General features: G+C 45.5%; 2 protein-coding genes across 2 annotated transcripts in view; one reads left to right on the forward strand and one right to left on the reverse strand.

The window, feature by feature from the left end:
* MNAT1 (MNAT1 component of CDK activating kinase) overlaps positions 1-8,140 on the reverse strand; it is a 116,601-nt gene extending 108,461 nt beyond the window's left edge. Inside the window, exon 1 of the mRNA XM_015631539.1 lies at positions 8,024-8,140. Coding sequence (XP_015487025.1) covers positions 8,024-8,112 — 89 coding nt within the window. The 5' untranslated portion in view covers positions 8,113-8,140. The remainder of the gene's footprint in view (positions 1-8,023) is intronic.
* A 1,089-nt stretch (positions 8,141-9,229) lies between these two features.
* On the forward strand, positions 9,230-20,393 carry SIX4 (SIX homeobox 4). The gene is made up of 3 exons (XM_015631538.3): positions 9,230-10,119; positions 11,443-12,131; positions 14,571-20,393. The coding sequence occupies exons 1-3, from the start codon at positions 9,290-9,292 to the stop codon at positions 15,365-15,367; spliced, it is 2,316 nt and encodes a 771-aa protein (XP_015487024.1). The 5' UTR covers positions 9,230-9,289; the 3' UTR covers positions 15,368-20,393.
* The last annotated feature ends 7,575 nt before the right edge of the window (positions 20,394-27,968 follow it).

Consider the following 27,968-nt stretch of genomic DNA (forward strand, 5'->3'; position numbering starts at 1 on the left):
AGTAGAGCACTGTGAGCTTTGCTAAGCAGACAAGAAGTATTACCAAGCAGACATGGCAATTGATAGCTCAACAGAGAAAAGAGAAGATTTTCTTAATATGCCAGTTTTAAAACAAAAGAATTAAACTGAGGCATTAACACCACTTCATCAGAAGTATCAAGACCATGACTCAGAGCCAAAAGTAAAAGCAAATATTCACTGTCAAAACTGGATGGCAGAAGGAAATAACCTCTTGGGTATTTCAGCAATGATTTAATCACCTCCCATGACTAACTTGTAGAGACTTTGGAAGACTAATGGGATGGAACTGGATCCAAAGAGCATCTAATCCCAATTAATAAAACCAGGAATAACTCCAAAAAGACAAAGAAGAAAGATGACCTAGATTCTTTATTCCCTAAGAAGTCAGGAAAAAGCTTTCTTTCAGAGGGAATACATCCCACTTAACATAAAAAAAAAAAAAAAAAAATTTGCTTCTTCCTCTGAGGCAGCAGACAGGCTTTGATTGTGCAATTACTTCAACCAAGCATCAGTTAAAGTCTCATAGTAGATCTGACAAAATAAGTAAAGACCTCCCTGATGTGTCTCACAAGTCACACAAAAGAAACTGAGAGAATTCTCTCAGAGGTGGAAATTATTGGGAGTGAAATATATTTACATAGCTTTCATTACTTATCTCCCCAAAGCAAAGTAGGCCCTTTCAGGACCACGCTAAATTCCTGTTCTGGTTGAGATTTTCAACTGCATGGAGTCCCAGTCTGCTTTAATCCACCAAGATTATTCATGCTTTTCATACAAACAAGGATCTACCATCCAGGAACCTAAATTGAGGTGTGATATGATAATAACAGCAAAAAACCAAGCCTAAGAAACAAAACAGAACACTTGCTCTCCCAGATAAGCCAACTTTTAAAGCTTCACAAAATGGTTAAAAAAGCTAAATTAACATTGTGTCATAAGAAGGTCCTTCCTTCCACCCCATTCCTAACTCATTTTAGACACAGATTCCTACAGATGACCTCTGATGTCTGACTAACCATTCACAAACCCCTTCCCCTTGCTAGTTCTGTACAAACAGTATTACAAACAGTATTAACTGACAAAAAAAGTTCCTTTTCTGCCAGATTAGCAAATTAGATCAGCTCCTTCAAGGGTCTGGTAAGCACCAAAGCTTGGTGGCTTTTTTCCTCGTGCCTGCTGCCTGTTCACAAATCTTGACACTTCCATGGCTGAACCATCACACTCATACTTGTTTGTGCTCCAAAGCCCACACACCACTTTTTTTGGCCTAAAAATCATATATATCACAGCCAACCTTTATGTTTACAAGTGACAGCCCTGAATCATTGTCCTCATATATCTTGAATTCAAGGTATTTTCTTTAGGGGAAAAAAAGCTTGCCAAATAAAATTCAAATGCATATTTATGCCCCCCTAATTCCCACATGCTCAAATTAAAAGGTACAGGTCTGACAGATCTTCACTGCCTACCTCTAGTTTAGAGTTCTTCACTCAAATTCACTTGGCTGAAATAAAGTTTTATGCTATTTTCCACAGTCTCCAGGGTTTCCCCCCATCCTAGAAGAAAGGCATTTTCTTGAACCACACTGCAGAGAAAAATGCAGCAGGAAGCCAAGCCATCCTTTCACTTGGAAGGGGTTTAAACAAGAAGATTCCAAACTGTTTTCCAACAAGTCCAGCCCCACGCACTGACATGAGACCCCACTCCCCTGAATTCACCAGGGATGTTCCTACTTCTACCTCCCAAGGAATTTGACAGCCACAAAACTCCAGAAGCTTCTGAGATTAAAATAAATATGTAAATAATGTAACCTCTGTTTCCTCATCTTTGCAGCCGTTAACACCGCAATTAGAGCTCTCCAAGGATGCACTTTTCCCCCTAATGAATCCCTGGAAAAAACCTAACAGGGTGCAGGGCAGATTAGAGAATCCCCAGAACACAACTTGGTGAATTGATGTCTCCCCTGAGCAGCACAAAGCTGGGCCTAGAGACAGTAAGCTTTTTCACACTGTCTTCCTTTTGAAGCCTTATTAACAAATTAAATGAGAAATAAATACATCTCCCTCTGGAAACAGGAGTAAAAAAACCCTGCGTTTTAGTAAGGAGCCCAGACACCTTTCCATAAGTCTCATGAAGACAGGAAAGAGACCAGAAAAAGCTTATAATAAAGTAAGTTCATCAGCTACTGTCTAAGATTGTGGCAGTACATGAGCAAGCCCAAAACCACCAAACTGGCAGCAGTTGAAATTGAACTTCCCGGTTTTCTGGGGAGGCTGCTCTGGTCCTGAGCCCTTGTCTCACAGAGATGTCAAGCTTGGAAATGACACTTTGCCAAGACAGCACAACAGCTGGCATGACATTGGGGAAGAAAAGGAGTTTCTTTGCTTTTGCTGGTCTGCAGACACCCACATTTCCTCCCTCTACAAGCCAGGATGGCTCACAGGTAGCTGGAGAACCAGGACTGACTCCTAAGGAACAGCTTTACATACCAGTTTCTTTCCTGCTCCCTATTAAAGGCAGTGGGATAACAAAGGTGAACCAGCAGTCACAATTAACTGCCTTTTTTTTATCTAACAATTTTGTATCTCCTTGTTGGAGACCATATGGTCCAAGTTTACAGCCAAGAATAAATCTCTTTACCCACTCCTGTAACAACCTTAACGTTTTTTCGGGTTTGGGTGGATGCATTTCCTTTCCTCTTTATGTAAGTAAATCAGTGGGATATGCTTAACCTGCCTCCTAAAACTCAACACAGGCCATGAAATCCAAGCAGGCGGAGTAAAAGATAATTCATGGTCTCAAGTGAAGCCAGGTGGATTACAACTCCATTGGCAAGCACGCACACAGCATCTGCATGCTTAGAAAAGACTCCAGGAATTGTCTGAATAACCAAAAATTGTCATGCATACACAACAGATTTTGAATATAATTCTTGAGTGAACTCCTAAAAAGAAAGCAAAGCCATCAGTGCACCTTAGAAGCTAATGCATTACAGGACTTTAATCAAGCATTGCTCCATAATTAGACACACTTTTCTCTGCACAAAAGTTTCTTTAAAGCCAAGTATCTGATGCCTTGAATCTCTGTTATACTTAAGAAAATAAACTTTAAAAGACATTCATTATTCTTGAACTAAGCATTTCCTTACTAAGTCCCATCCTAGAACAACTTTTAACTGCTAATTTATCATCCTCCCTCCCAGTGACAGGGAAGATTTATAGTGGAAAAGGCTTATTTAACATTACTCTGATGCCAAAAACACATGGTGTTACACTTTCGGTGATATTGGTCGAGAAGCAATAACCAAGGAAAACAAACTACTAAGAAATAAACCCCAAAAAACCCATTCTCACGATTGTAAGGCTTGGCAAGATTCTACTGGAATAAACTGCAGTGGAATCCCAACCTGAAAGTTGTTTCTAAAAGATGGAATGATTGATTTCATCCTCTTGCAGCCACCTGCCTATCCCTTATCTCCAGTGCAGCACTGCTGTGCTTATCAGCACTCCGATCCCACTGATCTGCCACGAGCACATTCCAGAGCCCCACTGCCCATGGGAGAACTGACCATGCAAACGTGCAGCATTAGGAGAAAGCCACTGTGAGTTTTCTAACACAGGGTCAAGCCACTGACTCAGGAAGAGATGCAAAGGATGAGAAAGGAGAAATGCTGCCTGCATGCTGCTGCCAAAATCCAGAACCAATCTGATGGCAGGGTCAAGGTCACAGTAAGAACAGAGATGGGAGGCCACCACAAGGACTCTCACACAAGGCATCTACCTCAGATGTGATTTAAATTAATGAAGTGAGGAAGAGGAGAAGAATGAACATCCAAACCTCCAAAGCACAGGATTTTATAGCAAGAAGAACCTTCACTGCAGTCATCTGTCAAAAAAGAAAGAAAAAACAGGACATCTGTTTGCCCAACAAGTTCTCAGATAGTCTGAGGTGATTTTTTCTATGTAAGAGGTGAGAAGAAAAAAAAAAAAGAAGGGGGGAAATAAACCATGATAAAAGAAATGGCCCTTCTAATTTAATTTTAATTGGAGGACAAGAACCACCTAAGAATATGAAAGTGGAAACAATCTGACTGACAGAAGGCATAAGAAGACAACTCTCAGAGTTCTTCAGAATGGAAAGCAGAGTCACAAAATTAATAAAATGAACTCATGGTAAAACCACACACAAGCTTTCTGAAACCCAGATGAAACAAAGATCTGAAGCTTACTGACAAATCAGCTAAATAAAGGCTCTTCAATATTTTTAAATCCAAGATATTTTACACAAGTGCAAATCACATCACTGCAGGTCACTTCATTAAGTGAACAGCACACTTGACAGAATAGGAAAGGTCAGGGCTTTAGGAAAGAAACTACCAGGAGGGAGCACTGAAGGTAAAATGAAAATATTGCTTCAGAATGCCTGCAATGCAAGAAAGCGCAGCTGAAGCAGGAGCGCATTAACCCACTATTCAATGAGAGGGAAAATCTCTAACAGATGATGCCAAAGCACTTGGGGCATTTTCTGCATCAATCTCCACTCAGTAAGATGGATTAGCTGGCTAATGTAACTCACAGCACAGCAGAAGGAGCAGGAGCCCAGGCTAGAACTGGGAAACGCATTACAGCAACTGCTCCAAACCTCCCGAGCCAGCAAACCACGGCTCTGAATTTTCCATGCAGATTTATCGGCACCCTTCAAACAAAAAGCACCATAAAGGCAATGTGCTTCTGCAGACAGCTTAATGAGCTTCCATAAACCCATCGACGTGTAGTCCATAAACCTGTGGACTATATCCAGGGGTTACAGCATTAGGAGTACTTCAAGGTTTTTCAAATCTGGTAGATGTAATATTTACCCTTTGCAAACTGACAAAAAAAAGTTTTAGATCATCTCTGCTCTCTGAATTGAGTTCCAACAACCTAGAGAAAGACTAAAAGCATCTGCCTCTGAAGAGCAGGAAACAAGTACACAAGAAAGCACAGACCAGAGTCAGGTTTACCATCAGATCCTGGGAAGATGCCAAAATAATCTGAGGAAAAAAAACCTATCTCCTACATATTTCAGATAACAGATGAGATCCAACACACAATTTCTTAGGAACAAATCTTATCAAAGGAATATAATCCCCTCCAATGACACGGTAACAGTACAGGTAATGAAACAGCAACTACAGGCAATATAGCTTTGGTTAACTGGACTTTTGACACTCTTAAACTGACAGTCATATAATCTAAACCAAAGCAGAACATACTGAAGTAGTCAGAGATGATTAGAAACCCACACCCAGAGATAAGCTATCATTATTTCAGTCAGAGAGAAAATTGGTCGCAAGCCCATTCATATGGCTCTAATCTTTTCACATTCTCCACTGTTACAGAAAGTAACCAGAGGAAGAGGTTTATTTAGCAATGAACTTATTGCAGGCAGCTTCATATCTTGCTCTGCCTCGCTTGGATTTCTTATGGTCACAAGCAACAATTTCCAATATCTGCCAGACACTTTGTCCGTAAACTACACATTGGAAAATATCAGGATTTTAACAAAGAATAATCTCAGACAGTTTCAAAAACTTGGATGGAGAGCCTCAGAATCCAAAATCATTTGATGCAAGTGCAAAAGTCACCTGAAGTAACAAGTTGTTTAACAGAGCAAAAAGGTAATAATAATCATCTGCACAATATAACATGGAAAGCAAGTTTGAATTCTGTTCTGCCCACAGATATGCTGTGTGGTAAAGTGCTAAAGAATCTGGGGCTTACGCTCAACATGAATCAAACATATCACTGCAAAAGAAATAAATACATCAAGATTCATCATCCTGCCTGAATGAAGATATGAAAAGAACACAAAATACTTTTGATTCTGGCTGTTGTACTAACAACTCAGATGGAACACCATGTCCAGCTCAAATAAAATGCAAACCAAGTGGAAAAGGCCTTAAAAACACCAGTGAGAATAGCCTCAAGTGTAACCAAAAAAAAAAATATTAAAAATCACTGAAGAGAGAAGACTGAAGCAATGAGATTTCTTTAGAATGAAAAACAGCAAAGAGAAAGCCTTCAAAACATTCCTACAAAAGAGAAGTAATAAAAAGTTCACAAGCATATAAAACTGACAGTAGAGTTCAATTTAGATTGAAATTAGGAGCAGCATATTCAATGGTAAGAACTGCAAAATATCAAAATAGATTGACTAAGGATGAATCTCCATATGTTAGCTCATTTGCTTTGGGAGTTAATTAAGTCTTCCTTCCTTGTGAATGAAATATGGTGAATTTATAAGAACAAGTGTCAATTACCTCCTTTCATTCACAGGTGGGTCATCTGAGCTTCCAGCTTCTAGAAGAGTTACTGTGGAAATTTATTAACCATTACTAAGAAACAACTTCCAGCAAGAAGGCTTTGTAACACTGTAGGGAAACAATAATAGGTATACAACCCTGAGAGAGCTCTTGGAAGGAAAACACAGAGGAAAAGTAGCACACTTGAACCACATCGAGATGGAGAGTCCTTAATTACAACAAAAACAACCCCAGAGATCCTACTCTGCAACAGAGATGCAAACAACAAGCGCTGGGGGAAGCACAAGCACTTGTGCAGAAACAAGAAGCAAGACAAGAACATGAACCCCAAAAACGGTGTTAGCAACAGCACACAGTAAAGCAGAAAACACCATCAATTGCCTCAAGCAAAACTCAACTACGAAAAACGTCCAAACTGAGAACCAAAGCAGGAGAGCAAACTGAGACATGCTGTCCTCTGCTGGAAGCAGCTCTGGAGGAGCCTGAAAGCACATGAGGACCACTTTGATCAAGTCCTTTGATCTTTGGCGAATGCAAGATCGAGGCATCATTTTACACCCGCACAGCTTTGCCTAAACGGGGCTGCTGCCTTTTGGACTCCAGCACTGCTGTCACCAAAGGGACACTCCTGAGGCCACCTCTCCCACACCACCACACCTTTGTGACAAGGAGAACACTTGCAGGACCACAGAGAACAAGAGCAGAGAACATAATGAAAAGTAACACTTTTTTCCCAAGACAATAAGATAAATCCTTTCTTGTCACTGACTTCCTTCATCCTGTTCACTCAAAACAATGAACCAAGACAAGCAAAAGCTCTTAGACTGCATCTTTTCAACGAAATTCAAGCGTAGTTTAAAATATAAACATCACAGGAAAGATGACAAGACAAAAATTAAAAATATAGAAAAGGCTCCTACTGCAGTATTGGACTTCTATGGTGTACATACAGAAAGAAATTAGAGTACAGCCTTTTAACCTTCCACACTAAGGATTGTCTCCAGATCTGAAAGTGAATGAGTTCAGGCTAGTTGTGACCTATATCAGCAAGAGCCAATGCTGGGTACTACCTAAGGGTCGAGTTTTGGGAGAAAAAGGAAAAAAATAATGACTGTTCATGGTGGAGTGAAAAAATAGCAAAAAAGAATGAGTTAAGACTACCATCAGCACAGGTTCGCAAGAGGATTTTCCAACATTCCAACAAGCACCAAACCTTCAGCAAAGCACTCTTCATTCAGCAGAATTAACACGTTAAAAGAGTACAACGAAACACCTTTTTCTTTACTACTCGAGCACAGTTTTAAACAAGAAATGTTTAACTCCGTGGGAAATGTATTTTCCCTTGCGTTTCCCGTTTCGCAGCCCGAAGCATCGCAGCTCGGCGGGGCAGGAGCGTGTCCCGAGCTCACGCCGTGTCCCGTGGGTCCCTCCCCGCCTCCCCCCGGAATTTCACCGCAGAGAAGGCAGCGGGGGCATCGCGTCAAACCCACACGGCCCCAGCCCCGGCTGACACGAGGAAACGGCGGCACAGACGGGACGGAGCCGCCTCGCAAGCGCCGCTCGGGTCTGGCGGAGCCGGTGTCGCCCCCACCCCCGGACCGGCCCGGGGAGCGACCCCTTCCCCCAGGCCCCGGTGCCCCGCAGAGCAGCCGGGGCTGCGGACCGCGCCCGCTCCCCCCAGCGTCCGGAGCCACTCACAGCGTGTGCCCGCAGACGTTCACCATCAGCTTCAGGGAGGGGTTGCGGTACTTGGTGGTCTTGCACCGCGGGCAGCCCAGGTCGTCCATGGCCGCCTCCCGCTCCCCTCCCTCCTCCCGCCGCCAAAAGGCCCCGCCGCCGCCCAGCGCCGCTCCGCGCGTTCCGCACGCGTCCCGGCCCCGACACCGCCCGCCCGAGCGGCAGCGCCTGCCCGGCGGCGGGGCTGGGGGGGCTGTCCGGGCCACAGAGCTCCGCGTGTAACAGGGGGAGACGGGGGACGCTTGCCCATGACTAACCAGCAGGAACAACGGAATCCATTACTTCGGGAAAGACCACCGTGTCACCCAGACCACGGCACTAAGTGCCACGTCCAGTCTGCCCTTAAACGCCTCCAGGGATGGTAACTCCACCGCCTCCCTAGACAGCCCATTCCAATGTTTAATCACCCTTTCTCCGGAGAAATTTCACCTAATGTCCAACCTAAACCTCCACTAGCGAGCTTAAGACTCTGTGCTCTCATCCTGTCGCTGGTAGCCCGGGAGCAGAGCCCGATCTCCACCCGGCTACAGCCTCCTTTCAGGGAGCTGCAGACAGTGATAAAGTCACACCTCAGTCTTCTTTTCTCCAGGCGAAACACTCCCAAGTCCCTCAACAGCTCCCCATAGGACTTGCGCTCCAGACCCTTTCCCAGCTCCGCTACGCTTCTCTGGACGCGCTCCAGCACCCCAATGACTTTCTTGAAATGAGGGGCCCAAAAGCGAACATAGCAAAACTCCCTCACCCACCAATACCGACAGCACCGGGAGCGTTTTAACCCTTCCCCTTCCAGGGAAAGCCGCAGGTGACGGAGCCGCCGCTTCCCGGGGGCTCCAGGTGGAGATGGGAGGGGGGGAGCGGAGAGAGGAGCGCGGCCGCTTGATTGACGGTTGCCACGGAGACGCTGTAGCCCCGCCCTCCCGGCGCGGCGCAGCCAATGGGAGGGCGCGGCCGGGGCAGCGGTGGGCGGGGCCACATAGTCTTGCGGCGGGTGCGGGAGTCGCGGCGGGGGGAGCGGCGGAGCGCGGCCGGGATACAGCAGCGATCCCGGATGGTCACCGCGGGGCCGGGGGAAACCTGATCGGCTAGAGCAGCAGGAGGAGGAGAGAGATAGGAAGGGGGGAGAGGAGGAGAAGGGAACGCGGGGGGGGGGAGGGAGGAAGGAAAAAAAGAAACCCGTAAGAAAAGAAAGGAAAAAAAAAAAATAAGAAAAAGAAAACAAACCGAAACATGTCTTCTGCCTCCCCCGCCACGGACGACATCGTGATCGCGGTAGAGATCAAGGAGGAAAATGTGATGGAAATGCTCTCCGAAGCCCCCGACGGGCCCGCGCCGCCGCCCCCTCCCGCCGCTGCCCCGTTCCCCATGGAGCATGCAGGCTCCGCCGCCGCCGGCGAGGAGGGAGCCGCGGAACAGGTACTGCTCCATACGGAACTCTTGGCCAGGAATCACCACGCTGCCTCCTCTCCCTCCTCTTCGTCGTCTTCCTCCTCCTCCTCCTCGCAGACCCCCCTGGCTTTCTCCCCGGACCACGTCGCCTGCGTGTGCGAGGCGCTGCAACAAGGTGGGAACCTGGACCGCCTGGCCAGGTTCCTGTGGTCTTTGCCCCAGAGCGATCTGCTACGTGGCAACGAGAGCCTGATGAAAGCCCGGGCGCTGGTGGCTTTTCACCAGGGCATCTACGCCGAGCTCTACAGCATCCTGGAGAGCCACAACTTCGACTCCTCCAACCACCCGCTGCTGCAGGAGCTCTGGTACAAGGCTCGCTACACCGAGGCGGAGCGAGCCCGGGGCAGACCCTTGGGGGCGGTGGACAAGTACAGGTTGCGGAGGAAATACCCCCTGCCCAGGACCATCTGGGACGGCGAGGAGACCGTCTACTGCTTCAAGGAGAAGTCCCGCAACGCGCTGAAGGAGCTCTACAAGCAGAACCGATACCCCTCGCCCGCCGAGAAGCGCAACCTGGCCAAGATCACCGGGCTGTCCCTCACCCAGGTCAGCAACTGGTTCAAGAACCGTAGGCAGCGGGACCGCAACCCTTCCGAGACCCAGTCCAAAAGGTGAGGGAAAACTTTTCCTCCCCGCCCCCTCTCCCGCCTGCCTTTCCCTCTCCCGGCTCTTTCTTCCCTTGCAAACATGGCGCTTACCTTCGGTGCGCCTCGTCCTCCCCTCCTTCCTCCTCCCCGCTCCCTCGTTCCCAACACACCCACCCGGCCCGGGCGTGCGAGGCGGCGCGGGGAAACTTCCCGGACCCGCCGCCCCGCGCTCCCGGGGGAGCTCCCGGCACGGGGGAGCCGCGGGGCGGACTCCCGGGCGGGGACGGGCCGGGGGTGTCTGTTCCCCCCGCTCCTTGTTTTTATTCAATTGTCGCGCCTGACAGAGTTAATCATTGACGGCCGGAGGACGCGCGGGGTCCCGGCGCTCCGTCTGTTTTGAAACCTGACTCGGGAGCGGGCCGGGCTCGGGTTTCAGCGGGGGAGCGGGGCCGGTTCCCGGGGCTCCCGGCCCCGCTCCGCCCGCGGCTCGGGCTCGGCTCCCCCCGCCCCGCGGCGGGGGCGCGGGCAGGTGGAGGTGACCTCCTCGCTCCCGCCCCCCGCCTTCCTCCGGGAAGGGACGGGAAGGGGGGAGAAAGCGCGAGGAGGAGGGGGGAGGAAGGGAGCGGGGAGAGAAGGAGGGAAAGCGGCCGGCGGAGGGGGCCCCAAGGCATTTCTCAACCAAGGGCGCGATTGTGCCGCCGCGGCCCCTCTCCGCGGGACACATCAAAGGGCGAGGGGGAGGGAGGGGAGAGCGACCGAAAAATGCAGCCGAGGGCGGACCAGTCAGCGAAAAAACCCGGCGCAGCCCCGGGCGGAGGCACAAAGGCCGCCCCCCATCCCTCCGTCCCTCCCCCCCGGGCGCCGGGCACGGCCGGAGGTGCCTCCGCCGGCACCGGGGGCAGCGCGGGCCGGGGTCTCCCCCTTCCCCCGGGCTGGGGGCGGCAGGCTGAGTCCGGAGGGTCCCGCGGCGCTTCCCGGCCTTGCCTCACCTCCCAGCGCTTTGCCAAATGGCCGCGGCCGGTCTCACACGTGTGGACACCCCGGGCCGGAGGAGGGGGGCCCAGGCAGTCCCCTTCTGTCGCTGAGGTGGAGGAATTTATTTACAACTCCATAACCCAGTCTGTAAAGTTTCTCCTTTGGCGAGCGTTTGGTTTGATGTGTTCTATTCTAAGAAACCTCCTCCCTTGGCTTGAATATTCGTTTAAAGTGCCTTGTAAAGGCAAAACACAGACAAAAAATGCTTGTGGAAACTTTCACATATTTGTGTTAAAGCTAGAAGTCCCCCTCGGTGCAGAGATCCTGGTATGCCGTGGTAATGCAATGTCATCTCTCCATCTTCTCCCATAGCGAGTCTGATGGCAACCCTAGCACAGAAGATGAATCCAGTAAGGGGCGGGAGGATTTATCTCCCCATCCACTCTCCAGCTCATCTGATGGCGTTACCAGCCTCAGCCTTCCCGGCCACATGGAGCCTGTCTACATGCAGCAGCTTGGAAACACTAAAATAGCCTTGAGCTCGTCTGGTGTCTTGTTGAATGGAAACCTCATGTCTGCCAGTACCTCTCCTGTCTTCCTCAATGGTAGCTCATTTCTTCAGGGACCCAACAGCGTCATACTCAATGGACTCAGCGTGGGCACTTCGCAGACTGTTACCTTAAATTCGCCCAAAACCGCGTCAAGTGTTGTGAGCAACGGGGTGTCCATCACTGACATACTGTCATCGTCGTCGTCAGAAGATGTTAAAGACTTCAAACTCCTTCAGGCTTCAGTCCCCAATGCCACAGCAGCCTTCAGCCCTAGCAACATCCCAGTCACTTTCCCAGGATTGATACCGAGCTCAGAAGTGAAAAGGGAAGGCGTAGAAACTGCTGCTTCCCAGGATGGAGGCTCCGTAGTTACTTTTACTGCTCCTGTCCAAATAAACCAGTATGGCATTGTCCAGATCCCCAATTCAGGAACAAATGGCCAGCTGCTGAACGGAAGCATTGGTTTTTCTTCTCTGCAGCTGCCTCCAGTTTCTGTGGCAGCTTCACAAGGTAAAAGCTTTGCCTCTTGCAGTAAGAGGTATGAGAAAAAGTTGGAAATCAGGCACACTTAGCATTTTTGAAGTTGTGGTCCTTTTCTTCCAAAGTATCAACATTGTATCTCAGCCATGGCTGCACACAGAACATCAAATAATACCGTTTGCCTCCCTTTATAGTGGGTTATGCTTGTGGGCAGACTGTTAGATGAGGCTGAGCTCCTCTGTTAAGAGCATGGAAGGAGGTCTGGTAATTTACACCCCTTTCATCATGTTGTTCACAGAAGTCTGTGATGCCAGTCTTCACAAATATCTGCAAATTTTACATGTTTCAGTAACTCAAAATATTCCCCATTTGCCACTGAATTCTTTTAATGAGAATGTTCATAAAAATGAAAATTATGACAGCTGGAAATTGTTACCGTTGTTGTTCTTGTGGTAGTTGTTTTGGTTTTTTTGTTTTCTTAACGAAGGCATTTCACAAAAATACATTTTGAATTACTGTAGACACAACAAGACCGAGCAGTTGCTTGTACATTTTCTATTCCATAATTAAGAAAGATTAAACTTGAGGGAAACACAGATAACATAACAATAGAAGTAAGCACTAACTTGTAGATATAAAATGTGAGGCTATTTGAATAAAACTGCCCTCAGTCCAAGGGAAATATGTCATCACAGGTTCATGTGCCAAGTGTGCAGGCTCCTCCCCAAGTTTACTTTAAAGTTGGTCTTAACATACCATAGTCTGAATCTTGCAGCTGGCCAGGAGGAATCCCAGGGAGCACAAACCTAGTTCTGGATCCCTTTTTTGAAGCAGGTCAGTTAAAAAGCACAGTTGAATATAGTTGGTACTCATTGGCCACTTTATCTTTGATTATGAAAATTATTAAACTGCAATGATTCTCTCTAGTTTCAGGAGCTGTGAATACTATAATGAAAGTCAAGTTGTGCTCTATGCTTCTTTGAATTTAATGTGTGTAGGGTGTGAATTGCTCTTGCTGAAGCACGGGAGGAACACTGAAGCTCTGTAACCACATTTCAAATGGGTGCACAATTATAAGGTCCTAAAATGTGGCACTCACAGGCACTGGAAGTTATTGGCACATAGTTTAACCAAGATTAAAGAGAGAAGACATTTAGTCTGAATGCCACCTGTAATTACTAAAGCCACTTAATCTACATGCTCCAAGGCATAAACTAATAGCCAGCAAAGGTGAGAAAGAAAGTTCAGTCCTTTTAAGTATTGTAGAACTATTGTATTTGAAAGTCCTAAGATTCATAATAAGCTCTTCTCTGACCATTTTCCCTATTGTTAAAAATACTGAGTGCCCACTGGAGAGTGATCCACCATATCTTTGGTGCAGAGAAAAGTTCTGGTTTCTTTGGATGGATAGCTGGTTGCCTATTCCAAGTGGAGCATGCTGCAGGCAATTTCAAGTTAGCCATTAAATAATACTGACAGTAACTTCAAGTTACCTGCCTTTATTATTCTAGTTCACCCATATGCATAATATATTCAAAAAAATTGTCATTGATTAACTGAGATTAACAGAGAACTAAAATATTCTTCATGTGAGAAATTCACCTTTCGGTGCTGTTATAAAATATTCAGCTGTGTCCAACTGTAGTCTCTTGTAATTAAACTGCTTTTGAGAAAGAGAGGTGTTCCAAGTGGGACTCAGCCCCAAGAGCCAGTATTTCTTATTTTAGGAATTAGCATAATGACAACTGACATGACACATGTCCAGTGAAAACAACTCCAGGTCATTTCTGGCCACTGCTTCTTGCTTTGGCTCACTACAGCACCACACGAGCAGTGCCATGGCTTTCAGCAAGGGCAGGCATGCTGGGTCACTTTTCACAGCGTGGTGGATGTGGTAGGATTAGGATTTTAGAAAAACATGATAAAGCAAGGTGAAAGGGAATAGAACTGAGTGCTTGAGGATTACCTAGTTAGACCAGTAGAAAGGACCATTTTTTCATGTTTTCTGTGCAGGTTGACTTGGACAGGTTCTGCCCAGCAGTAGTGGATTTCATGTGACGTGTCTCCAGTTCCCACACACAAGCTGTAGTCTGTCACTGAACTATCTTTAATAGCTTTTCATGCTTCTATTCTTAGGTTGAAATTGAGTGGTGGCAACTAGTGAAGGCCAAAGCACATTCATTTTAGTCACATGGCTGGGGACTGTTTGCCCCTTAATGAGAGTCTGAAAGATACCTAATCTAATATACCAGAAACTTTTTTTTTTTTTTTTAACTTTCTAGAACCAACTTCTATTAACAGCATTGATTTCTTTACACCAAGTTTTCTCTCACCTGCTACAAAAATTGCTTTTCAGTGTTGCATGAAATATTAGTGTATGTGTATACTGCAAAGATAAAAAAGACCGGTACTGCATAACTCTGCTAGCTGTAATCTCTGTTTTCTTTTCTTTGGCTTCCCTTTCCCTAGGTAATGTTTCAGTAAACCCCAGCACATCTGATGGAGGAACTTTTACGACTGAATCTTCAACAGTGCAGCAAGGAAAGGTTTTCTTCAGCCCCCTTGCTCCGAGTGCAGTGGTTTATACAGTTCCCAATTCGGGCCAGGCAGTAGGATCTGTCAAGCAAGAAGGACTGGAAAGAAGCCTGGTGTTTTCTCAGTTGATGCCAGTCAGTCAGAACACGCAACTGAACGTCAACATGTCTTCTGAAAATATATCCAGTGCAGGACTCCAGTCCCTGGCCTCCTCGTTAGTGAATGTAACGCCCTCGCATAATTTTTCCCTTACACCACCAACTCTTTTAAATGCTGCAGAACTGAGCTCTGGTATCTCAGAGAGTCAGTCCATGTCTTCACCTGTGACCAGTACCTCTACGGTGATATCTATCAGCAACACTAACTATGCAACCCTCCAGAACTGTCCCCTCATCACCAGTCAGGATCTGTTGTCCATTTCTACAGCACAGCCCGTGCTTGGAGAAATAGTTTCAACAAGTGGAGACCGTGTCAGCCACCCCCCTGCACAAGTGCACCAGGATTTTGGCAGAGAGCACAGGTTGGTTCTGCAAGCCGTACCTGATGTCAAAGAGAATTTCTTACCTAATTCTGAGAGTAAGTCAACTGGCAATTTAATGATGCTGGATTCCAAATCTAAGTATGTTATGAGTAACATGGTTGACACGGTATGTGAAGAACTGGAAACGGACAAAAAAGAACTTGCCAAACTGCAGACAGTTCAGATGGATGAAGTTATGCAAGACTTGTAACTTCTTTCTTTTCTTGCTTTCTGTTTTAATAGATAAGTCTCCTGTTGAGGCCCTAACAAACACCTAGTGGGTGTTTGTGGGTTTTTTGGTTTGGTGGGGTTTTTTTTCATTTAAAGAAACCAGAAGAACATTTAAGTGGTCTGAATCAATGTACAGAGGAATCTCTGGCAATGGAATTAGGTTGCCACGCTTGGTTTGCATGCAGTATTCTCTTTTAAGCAGATTAAAGGAGAAAGGAAATAGCCAGGACAAGTACTGAGGAATGGGTACAGGTTTGGCTACCAGATACTCCCCTGAAAATTTAACTAGACTCTCCATAGTACAACATACTCTTACCAGTAAGTATACACTCCTAGCTTCAGACAGAAAACAAAAATCTCACTCCAGAGTAGTAGAAACAATGCAGACATTTTTTTCTGTTTACTTCAAGTCCATGGGCATTGAGAGATTTCTAAGGAACTCTAGACGATACCTCTCCGGCTACTTTTATGTTGTTTGAGGTTAAGAAACAAAACAAAATCATAATATTGTTACTGGTATGTTTGCTTTTTTTCCAGCAGACTTGCATTCAAACCAAAAATCTCACATCAATCATGTACAGGTTTTTAAATGCTACAGCTAGCATTTTGTCAGTGCACCAGAAAAGGCATCATTTGAAACTCGAATTATGCAATTCAGAAGCTTTCTATCCAGTATGAATGTAAATATTGTTTCAGTTCTTATAAAGGAGACTTTTTTTTTTAATTAGTACAATGGATTTTATTTATGGTTTATGTTCCCTTTCACTTTAGACACAATGCATTGAAAAGGAAAACGTTTTCTGGCTGTTTAATTTATTTTATTGTTTGAGCAGGAAGTAAGCGTAGTTATTTCTGACAAGGTTTTACTTTTTTGTAGTTTTTTTTCAAGCAATAGACTGTAAAAGTAAAATGTTAATCACACTGAAACTAGAAAATTAATTCCCAGTCTCACAAACCCAGGAGGTCACTGTTTCTACCCCCTCTGTTTTTGTGTTCAGGGGTTTTTTTGTTTGTTTTGTTAGTAATTTGCGAATTAGTTGAACCCTTTTGTGTATTTTTTACAGAATTCCACGTGCCTTTCTTCCTAGTGGCCTTATCTTTGTTACTAAAGCACAGTGGCAGGAGGAATAAAAACACTGATTTGCAAATATCCGTCCTCAGGGCCAAATCTTGATGCCTTACTTCTGCAAGCAGACCCGCTGACTCGGGTGCCCCTGCTTGCACGAGTAAGAAGAGGTCTAAGAGTCTTTTGGACTTTGTGGGTGATTTTGGACATGGTCACATTTCCTGGCAGTGCAGAGAGCCAAGGATGGGTCCTTCTGCACCACGTCAGCAGGACAGGAGAGGTCTGCAGAGGGACCACAGGGCTGTGCCGAGGAGAAGCTCGTGGCTCCAGCCTGAGGCAGATGAGCAGGAAAGGTTGGATGGACAGGCCAGGGAAGGGAACCCCATGTTCACATAGGCCCTTTGGCCAACCAGCCCGTGTGGGAGGGCTGCAGCTGCCCCATCCAGGAGTGCAGTTGAGTCTGTATTTATATCTATCTTCCCAGGAGAAGCAGCCTGGGGGCTGATGGTGGGAACTGCAGCAGCCGTGGTCGGTGCCTGGCTGGGGATGGGTGTCCACACCTTTCTCCCTGGGGACAGCAGAAGCAGGTGGGCTCTGGGCAGGTGGAACAGACCTTAACCTTTCCTTCAGAGGAGTTTTTGTAGCATGGAAAAGCACATCCTTTAAGCTTTAAAATAATAAGAAGAATTCACATGTACAAAAATGACATGCTGTTAATCCTTGTGGGTTTGGTTTTGTTATATTTTATCCTAATGTGAATATATACAGTAACTAAAGCACGTGTTGGTCCTCATCAGGAGCCTGGTCTGAAGCCTTTGGAAGGCGATGGGAAATGTTTTCATAAGCTTCTGTGGGCTCTGGATCAGGGTCAGGACAAAACAAAAATCACTTGTAAAGGACAAAACAAAAAAAAATGGAAAGGAAAGATAATTAAGGTGGCCTATCCCAGTGTGTTTGTCTTGGTTTTAACTGGTTTCATGGAAAGCTTTTGGGGAATGAAGGTTTTTCCGTGCACTGTGAGCACGGCATCGGCATTCTCATTGTAGTTTTGCACTATATTGCGTATTTTGCGAGGTTTTCTGTGGAACCTTGAGGCTGAGCTCGGTTGGTGAGCACTGGAGTCCATTCTGTGAGCCTGAGTCTCCAGAGCTGCAGGGAAAAGTGCAGGAAAAGGGAAGAAGGAGTGTGCAAGGGGAGCATTTGCAGCTGTACGGAGCCGCTGGCGCTCTGCAGGCAGGAGCAGCTCATCAGCAGTTGGCTGTCCCCACGTGCTCCCAGGCAAACAGGGTGTTTGAGGCAAGTGCTTTAAAGCAGAGATTATCACAAGCAGGACATGGAGCTCTATGTTCCCCTGGCACAACTTTCCCTGACGTTCCCGGGAGCTCCGCGTGAGCAGGGAATCCGATAGTCCAGAGTTCTCCCAGCAGCTCTGCTTGTTTATCTGTTTGCTGGGCCCCAGCATGAGCAATCTGTTTCCCACCTCTTCTTCACCCATGTAACTAAGATGGTGATGACAGTAGTAGTAGCTGTATATGCTTTGCATGAAATCATTCAGCCATTTGGAAAATTAGAAATACCCTGTATCATGGTCATTTTAATGGAGAACGTGTACTTGGCTCTGAAGGAGTGATGGTGGATTAATATTTTGTTTGTGAAGCTCAGACTATATTTGGAGGCAAGCTAGGGAATATTTCAGAGCAGTTGTTGGTGTGGTCATCTCTCATAACTGAAGAGACTGTGGTGTTACAACAGTACCTGTTACTTTATTTTTAATTCTTACTTCTTTGCATTCATTGTGTTACTGAGGCTCTGAATTCCACGGCTTTGTGGCACAGTTGATGTGAAAAACTTTTATGTTTGTTACAGTGGCACGTTTCTTGGAGTGTCTGGTACTTCTAATAGGAGACTTCCCACTCTTCAGTGGGAGTGGAAGATGTACATAAAAGCAGTGTTTTGGGACAAAGTAAGATTAATCTAGTCTTCCAGATATCAAGTAACTTCTTATTATCTTTTACTCTTTCTTTCTTTCTCCCACTGAAAATAAGTGTCATTCCCTCCAGATAACGTAGTTATAACCTCATGTTTTCTGCAGGTACATATGCACAATGTAAAGACTCATTGCACGGTACAGTGTGTTTAAAATAGAAATTTAAATAAGTAGTTTTATTCCTTACAAGGGTAAGTTTTTATTTTGTGGCCCTCAGGCAGGCAGGCTCACTGCTCTCAATAGACAGTACTCAAAGCCCCAAAAAGTGTCCAGGGCCAGTTGTTTGGCTGCTGTAAATAAGGCATTGCTCCACAGATTCCCAAACCAAGGATTTTTACGTGGTGTTTAGGGGATTTGGATGCTGGTCTCCCACACATGGGAAGGCAGTGAGTGTCCAAGCCCCACAAACAACCCTTATTATCACATTCTGTTGTTTAAATGGAAGGTATGTCTACCTGGCATACACATTCCTTCTCTTCCCTCCCTCTCTGTTATGGATGAGAGTAAAAGATCATTTCAACTTCACATATGTTTGTAACTTCTAAGTCCACTGGAAGTCTTACAGAAAACATTGCCAAATTCTGCTGCTTTACTAGTCCCAGACTCAGCTTTGAAAACTATGCCTGAAGTTCAAGCAAATTCTTACAAAGCACAATGTTAAAAACCCCTCTCTTTACTACTTTTCATTAAAGCTGCTTCTGTTGCACCCAGAGTTTTGCAGAAAACCAGAAACACGATGAACTGAATGCTCTGTGTGGACTATTTGCAGCATCATCCCTGTGGTCATACCTGCAAGGACATTTCAGCAATGTAAATCACAGACTTCTGTTGGCCAGGTCCTCAGCTGGGCTAAACTAGCATGTTTCCATTGACTTTAATGTCCTTTCATGCCAGCTGGGAATATGGTCCATTCATTTCACTGGGACGGATTTGGCCCAGTACAGAGTGGCAGCACAAACCAGAGCACAAGGCTGACACTTGGGTAGAACCAAACAGTCTATCAAAGCATATACCTCTTCCCATTTACTGCTTTCCCCTACCTGTGGATTCAGGAAGACTCATTCAGAAGGTGACTTCACCCAGAAGTGAGGCTGGAACTGTCGTTACTACTCTCAGTCTGAGATTGATGACAATAATGGACAGGTTCTGACTTCAAATCATGCAAAATCACCTCAGTGATGATTTTCAGTTAAATAAATCAGGGTGGAATTTGGCCCTGTGTGCACAGGAGCTTTTCATGTGCATAGATTTCCAGTGTCTGTGCACTTTTCTTAGCAAGGGCAGATGAACAAGAGGGTGCATCTCTCCAGTATCATGTGAAATATGCGTGCCAGGCTCTGGGGATGTGAACTGTCCAGAGCTTGTGGTCAAGAAGAATGTCAAATCATCAAAAAGAATAGTCATTTTATAATTCTGAAAACAAAAATAATGGTATTTTTAAAAGCAAGGATGCCTGAAGTCTTCCTGTATCTCCTAGCAGTTATTATCTTGAAGGATATTTTGTACCTTAGTTGTATGTTTCATATAATTTAAAAATTTGCTTCTTAAATTTCTGAACTCAAGGAGGGGGTGAATCTTCTGGCTTTCAGAATTCACATTCAGAGGATGTTTGTTGTTTTGCTGCATGTACTGTTTGTCCAGAACTAACCAGTTATTTCTCCAATATGGGTTTTATTGTGCCTTACAACAAATATTAAATTTAAGCGGAATGTACGTGTTAGAGGAGGGAATAATCAAGAAGACTTTACTGCACTGTTAGGTGATGCTGCCCCAGAGTGTATCATCAAACATATCTGTGCTTAATTACCCAACCAAAGAGATCTAAAGTATGTATGTTTGTTGTACTGTAATAGGGGTTTGTGCCTGGACAATTAAGTGTTTTATTTGTATTCTGAGATGATGTGAACTTATTTTTCTAAACACTATACTGAATAAACTTTATATTTATACACATCTTGTGTAAATATTTCTGTTTGGATGTCATGTGAGGGCTTTGAATTTTGAGTTGGAAAAGCAATCTGAAGTAGAAACTTGGCTACTAATGACTCATCACAAAAGGTGATGGCAACTAGGAACGCCTGTGCTTGCCAGGGATTTGATGTAAACCCTATTTAAGCAAGAATGAGACTTTCTGTTGACTTGGGAGGGATTTGTCGAAACTCTAAAATGCTAAATTAAAAATCATAAATCTTATACCTCATATTGAACCTATTTGTGTCTCAAACCAAGTTTATACCATAATTAGTTAGATACTATTAAAATCTATTTCCACCTGCTGGTTAGGACTAGTCAGTATTTACTTGTGGTTCCCATGACACTGGCATGTTTTCTGTCAGGGACTTTTTTTGGGATAGGTGTATTCCTACTTGCTAAATTCCTGTTTGTTGAAATTTTTCTCTAAAATGTTTCACATAGTGTCAGACTTGGTTTTGGCAGCCTTTTGAGAACAGCTTGAAATGTTATGTTCCCCTGATATGAAAGGGTTCAAACACATTACCATATTACTTCAGATCTGTATTCCAAGCACCAGGATTGCCTGGTTACGATTTTGATGCCAAAATGAACGACAGTAAATCCAAATAGACTAATATGTGCAGGTGGACTTGTTTCCCTCACTGAAGCTATATATACATGAGAGATAATTAACAGGTAATTGCACACGCCAGCAGGAAAACACCTTTCATCCCTAAAACTGTGTTTAGGCTATAGGAAGCAAGGTGACATCTGACAGAGTTTTTTTAATAGATATATATATATTTATAGATAATTTAAAAACATGAAATCCATTATGTTCTGACATTACCTTGGTGTTTTTCACCTTTCCCATTCAGCACAGCCGCTCGCTCCTCGCAGCTCAGTAGCAAAGCACAGGGAGTCACCTCCCAGCCTGGGGAGCATCTCCCCTCTCTGCTTGAGGCCAATCCGACTCTGCAGCTGCCAAAATAAATCCACTTACCCAGGAGCATCCCTAAGGTAGAGCCAATTGCCTCGTTGCCCAATTCCCGTTTCCTTCCCAGAAGCTGGGTCCTGTTGGCGGCGCTTCCCTTTGCCGTGCCTCGCTTCTCCCTGAGCTGGAGGTGCGTGATGGTGTTTTCCTTCCCTACAGATCCCAAATTCCAAACTGATCCCGGGGCAGCAGCTCTGTCCCAGCTTTGCTCTCAGCAGGAGCTGAGGATCCAAAGCCATCCTTCGACCTTCTCTGGTCCGTGCCTCAGGGTGCAGACAGGGTGAGGAGCCCTGGGACCACCACTGCCGGGCTGGCTCCAGGCAGGCTCTGGGAAGGGATTTCTGGCTGTGCAGCTCTGGATGGAGTGCAGGGCTTTGAGAGAAGCGGAAGGTCTCGGCAGTGTATGCAAATGGCCAAATTCTCCCTGAGCAGCCACCCATGAGGTATGCAGGATGAATCATGTCCTAACGGAGCGCATTCCTGCTACTTTGGAGGGCTTCGCAGATGTGTTCCAGGTCACCCTGGGCGAGAAAACCACACACAGCCACGGTTCCTTCTTCCCTGGCAGCCTCTGCACACATGGAGAAAGGGAGGACAGGACCCTTCTGAGCCCCTGTCTTTCACACAGGGCCTGGGGATGCTGGAGGGAGGAAGGGGGGCTGCCAAGGCAGTAGCTGGGATGGAGCTGATAGTAGGAAGGCTCGGGGAGATGAGTGGTTTCTCTTGATCTAGCAGGGAGACAAGCTGGGAAGGGAGACAATTCTGGAAGACAGCACTTATTATCCTCTATATTTGTCTTGATTTTTCCCTGGTGCCAGATCAGAAGGGGATTTTCCTGCTCCAAGAGGCAGAGGTTGGGTCAGTAAAACACGATTTTAATATGAATACTCACAGCTTGGAAAGCAGAGGTCTCCTTCCAGGCTGCATCCCCCATTGTGGTGATCTCTGGCTGCAGAAATCTCTGGGCTGGAATCTTAGGCCGGTATATGGATACAGATCATATTTTTAATATAAAAATACATTTTAGAAGGAAAATTATTCCCAGAAATAGGAATTTATCTGCCAAGCAACGTGCACATAACCGATTTCACACTTAGAGGTGCCAGAAAGTTCAGGAATGAGACCAACAATAAAAACCAACACACGTGTGAAAAATCTACAGCATTAAAGCCAGATTCAATAAAAATAGCACCTAGTTTATATGCTACAGAAGCTGGCACACGCCTGCAAAAGCTGAAGGAAAGAGATAAAATGTTCAGAAGTTGCATGCAGTCCAGAGGAACGGAGCAGCCCTGGAGCAGTGCTGATAGTTACTCAATAACTCATGTACGATATTCCCCCGTGTAAGTGCTTTGATTCTTCATCCTGCTACTTCTCAGGCAGAAAGACACAATTTGGAATACTTGAGGCTGATCAATAAGCTTTGTTGTGGCAGCCAAAGTGCTTTGTGATAGACCCTACATTATGAGAGGACTCCCAGAATGTTACACCGCATCATTTCCTTTCCTAGTCTGCAGGCTGACAGGCAGAGAATTCGGTGTTCGTGGTATCCCTTACACTGCCTGTTAACGCAGCCCCTCCCCTGAGGCAGTGCACAGAAATAAAAGCAGGCTGGGAGGGGAGGGGAGGGGATGGGATGTGCCTGGGGCGATGCAGGCGGTGGGTGGCACAGGCAGGTTGCAAAGCCAGGTCTCTGACTCCCCCTGTTGCTTTGCCCACTGGCTCACGCCACCTCCTCGGGAGCCAAATCCCACCCGGATGCTCCAGCAGCAGGAGGATTTGCTGCTGACACCAAAGCTGAGTTTGCTTCTTTCATTTATTTCTTATATCTACAGCCACCTTCTCATGCCGACCAATAGTCCTGTTGATAGCTGGACTGGCCCTGGACCAGAATCCCTGAGCCCCCTGGCACCCAGCCTCCAAAAAACTGTTCTTGTTGGGATTGTTAGCTCAGGGTGGGGCACATGCAGGCCCTGGAGGACTCCAGAGCCACCTACTTCCAGAGCAAGGCAATCTGAGAAAGGTTTCACTCATCTCACACCAAGACCAAGGAACTGAGGGGGAAAAATGCTCAGGGGAATGAGGAAGGGTTAGTCCAGAGCCTGAGCTGTATGTGCTCTTGCATGTCCTAAGTCAGTGGTTTCTTAAAAGCATATGTTTAGAACAAATGACAATTTAGACATTACTCATGTCCGAGGGAGATGCTGGGGATTTTGCTATTCCTGCTGTTTAATCAAACCAAGGCAGGCCAGGGAATCAGAAGGCAATTTTGAAAGACAACACTCAATACAATCCCAAGCACATTTACAAGGCACATGCAAATATAGAAATTGTCTGTATTAAAAATCATTATCTGTTGTATTGTATGCATGCAGGTGGAAGCAAGCACTGACCAGATTAAGACTAAAAAAAAAAATCTTAGTTTTCTGGTCCACTATGAAGTTGTGCAAGAGGTGCAGCCACTTCTCCCTCTTGCAAGCAATATATATTAGAGCCTGTCCCAAAAACTCCCCCACAGACAGGTTCAGGTTTCTGAATTGCTGCTGCTAAGCGTGTTGTCCACTTGCTCAGAGCCTGTGGCAGAAGAGCAGCAGAGGCAGTGGGGGCTGACTGCCCTGTCAGTGCTGCTCTTGGAGGGGAGACAGGCTCAAGCAGTAACAGTAAGAGAGAGAGCTGCAAGCTCTAGGGAAGTGACACCACCTGCATGTGGAAGGATTTAGGCACATCACACCCCTGTGTGGGTGCACATCAGCTTCTGAGGGCTGCTATAGCACTTCTCTTCCCTACTAATGCAGTTGTGTTCTCCCCAGAGCTTCAAAACATTGAGGTGTTTTTACCTCTTATGTCACCCTTAGGATTTGGTGTTCCTCAGATTTGCCAAGAAAGCAGCTAACTCCAGGCCAGAAAAGTAAGACTCACTTTTACACATCTGCCCACCAGGACAAGGACAGGGTGCAAGACCACAGCAGGCCCAGCCTCCAGGTCAGTGAGCACAGAGGGGCTTCACCTGAGCCCCTATGGCATCTTCCCCATGTTTTGTTTTCTTCTTGTGACCTCCCCAGGACCTGCCAGATAAATTCCAAGGGAGCTGTTTAGGGGCTGCTCTCATTTGCCATCTTCCCCTCAACCCTGCAGACCTCTTGATATGAGGCAGGACCCAGGATTTCCAAAAACAGCAGTACCTGGCAGCAGGCTGTTGACAGCAGCCTATTTCGAGGTCTGGCTTTATCAGGGAGGGCCTGGAAGCACTCCCAGGAGCACAGGGCTTGCTGCACATTCCAGGCACAGTTGCCTTGCACTGACCAGCAGTGCTGCAGGTGCCTGGTCCCAGGACAGAGATCACACAGCCAGCCCTCCATGGCTCCAGGACAGTTCAGTGGCCCAGTACAGATGTGCCAGGAGGACATTTGGCACCTCCTGCTACACTCAGCAGTCTCAGTAAACCCCTTCTGGCCTCAGTTTCTTGTATCTACTGTGTTTTTTCCTCTTCCAAAGGCAAAGTTAACCTGAGCCTCAAACCAGGAGAGCTTCATCACATTCCTTTAGAAAAGTCAGCCCCAGCAAATAAAACCACTTGACCAGCTGCTCACAGTTTGTTACCCAGTAATGGCAGCAAGCATTGCTTACCTGTACCTGGTGACAAGTGCTCCTTTTCCTTCCAGATTTCTTCACCAAGATCTGAATACTTTTCACTTAATCAGTTTGGGTTATGAAAACAAGTCTTGTTATAGATGAATGATGCTCATGACAAACAAGGAATAGTCATTTGCTGATGGCCTGCAGGACCAGACCCTCAGATTAAAGTACAGGGTGGAGCCTATTTCTCTTCAGCTCTTAACTATTCTCAATTATTATGGGCTTTTTAGAAGACATAATAAATGAATGTGAAACAAGCAGCTGTTTTGAACATACCCATAACACTGGAAAGCAGTAGGAGAGCTATATCTAAGCCCAAAACTAGTGAACACTCCTGCTCAAGTTTTATCAGAACCATGTCCAGTGAAAGAAGTGCCTCCTGTACTGCAAGCTCCACTTCCAGCACAGGCACCACAAGATCCCACATTTCAGGATCCTGTGAAACTTGTGCAGAATCATCAGTTTATCTGTATTTAATAGGCACACCCTCTTCCAACATCCAAGATGTCCCTGCAAACACAGCCTAAAGCCACGCTCAGTAGAAACCCTTGCTCAAGAGATCATGGTATTTTTGACCTGGAATCACAAGACAATCACAGTTTCAGAACCATTTCCCACCCATCCTACAAAGACTTTGCCCAGATCACATTTCCCCAGCTCATCAGAGCATGGAGCAGCACCAAAGGCTGGCAGAGGCCAAGCTGTGTCACATCTGATGGCTCTTCCCTTTCCAAGCAGAGCATCACGTCATCAAAGGAAACGAGGCTGGCACGACATCGTTTGATAATCCCGCTTTATAGCCGGAAGAAATCAAATCCCAACAAGTCTGTCAGTAATGATATATCCCAGGTAATTCAGGATTGGAACCTCCTGGCCCCAGGTCTCACATTGCTTAAGCAATGCTCTGATTTGTCAACTTTCACAATTTACAGACTTTGCAATATATAGTAGATAGTGAGAGAGGGGAAGTAGGCAAAGGGGTTATGGCCACAACTTCCTGCTCAACTTCATTCTTAAGTTCCTGGTTTTAAAATATAGAAATAAATCTGGAGATGTTGAAGGTCCCCAAGACAGAATACATATAAATTTGGGTGTATCACATCTATCTATCTGCATTTTATCTTAAATCTGGTGTTGCCTCATGCTCTCCAAGCCTTTGTGTCTGAGAGCACTGTATGCAACTTCAGGAAAATAAACAAGGGTATAAAATAAGTGTCATTTTAGAAATAAAATTAATAAATGATCTACATACTCAAGAACATATATTCCAAAGCTGCCTCTGGGGCCCAAATTTCCATAAACTTAAAATTAGGCTTCTGAATTAATTTTCTAGACTATTGCAGTATAATCAGTAAAGCTAATAGCTGATTTTTAAAATAAAACAACTCGGTATAACTCATGTTAGAGACACATTTCACTGCCCTAAAAACAACCCCTCAAAAATGACATACAAATGCATTTCCTAAAATCAGCACTGTAAAAGCAGTTCTGTTTTTAAAGAATTCAAACAAATTCATTCTACATCACTGTATAACACAGGATTTCCAGAGCATCCTGCTCCTGGCAGCACAGACCATTCCATGGCAGGTTACTGGAGACCCCTGCTCCACACCACACCTCACTACATGTCTGCATACAAACTACATTTTGGTGTACCTGTAATTATCACAAAGCAATTGGTTCCCAGTTGAAACAAATGGTTTTCAGCTCAGTTATCACCCATAGCAAGGACCAGAGGAACCTTCAAGGGCTGTGGGGAAGGAGACGGAAAAGAGAGAGAAACCTTCTTGATGTGCCATTTATTAGCTGCCACCCTCAGCTCTGGCACAGGAGAAATCTGAAATGTTTGTTCTCCCAGACAAACTAAATCAATTTTGGGATTTTTATTTCTTGTAAATTAACAAGGTGTTGCAAGAAGAGAAATCACTGGGCTGCTCAGCTCATTCTGCCTCTTAAAGTTTTGGCCTAAAACAGAAATTTGAAAGCCTAATAGTGGTCTTCCTTCAGTCCCGAATATAATGGGTGTTTAAATGTTCCAAATACTTATATTTTTGCAAAAGAACAGGAAACACAAAGAGAAAGATTGGTTATACTTTATTTTTCAAGCCCTACTCAGAGACAGCTTGGACTGTAACTATCCCAAGATTAGCTGATGTTAACCACTTGGAACCGAAAGTCCAGTCCCTAAAAATCTGGATATACATTTCCCCATCAGTACAAAAGCAACAGCATTTCCCTCCTCTGTGGCAAGAAATACAGCCAGGCTGGGGTTTCCCCATCTGGAATGGCACAGTCAAAATACTGAGGCCAGACCCTACCAATCAAACATATTCATTTATAGAAAATATATATTTAAATGAATAATCTGTATTTACATATGTTAAATATTATGGTTTCATATGTAACACATTATATTTATATTATATATACATAATATGTATAATGGATTGTTGGATGCTATGGGACTTTCAGCTTACACAGATGACTGCTCAGAATTGTCCTGGGTGCTCAATCTCTCCCTGAGCTGTGCCAATGCCTCCCACCTCCTGCACACTGGTACCAGGAGCAGGGCACAGCAGTAGAACTCTGCCCTTCCCTTTGAGGAGCCCTTTGCCTCCCCACTTCAGCAACATTTGACCAATTCTGTTCCTCTTCAGCCCTTGTACAGAGAAGGGAAATCATTTTTCACAGGAACATAGAATGGTTCGGTTTGGAAGGGACCTTAAAACTCATCTCATTCCATAGGTGGGAACACTTTTCATGAGACCAGGAGGCTCCAAGCCCCATCCAACCTGGTCTTGAGCAATTCCATCAATGAGGCAGCCACAGCTTCTCATTTTGCTTGAATCAGGAGGACAACTCTTCATCTGTGGTGATATAGCCAAGGCTGGAAATTTCTTTACCTCCTGGCAATGCATTTGAAGAGCCATTCCTTAAATAAACTG

The sequence above is a fragment of the Parus major genome, chromosome 5 (genome assembly GCF_001522545.3).
Source record: "Parus major isolate Abel chromosome 5, Parus_major1.1, whole genome shotgun sequence".
Lineage (NCBI taxonomy): Eukaryota > Metazoa > Chordata > Aves > Passeriformes > Paridae > Parus > Parus major.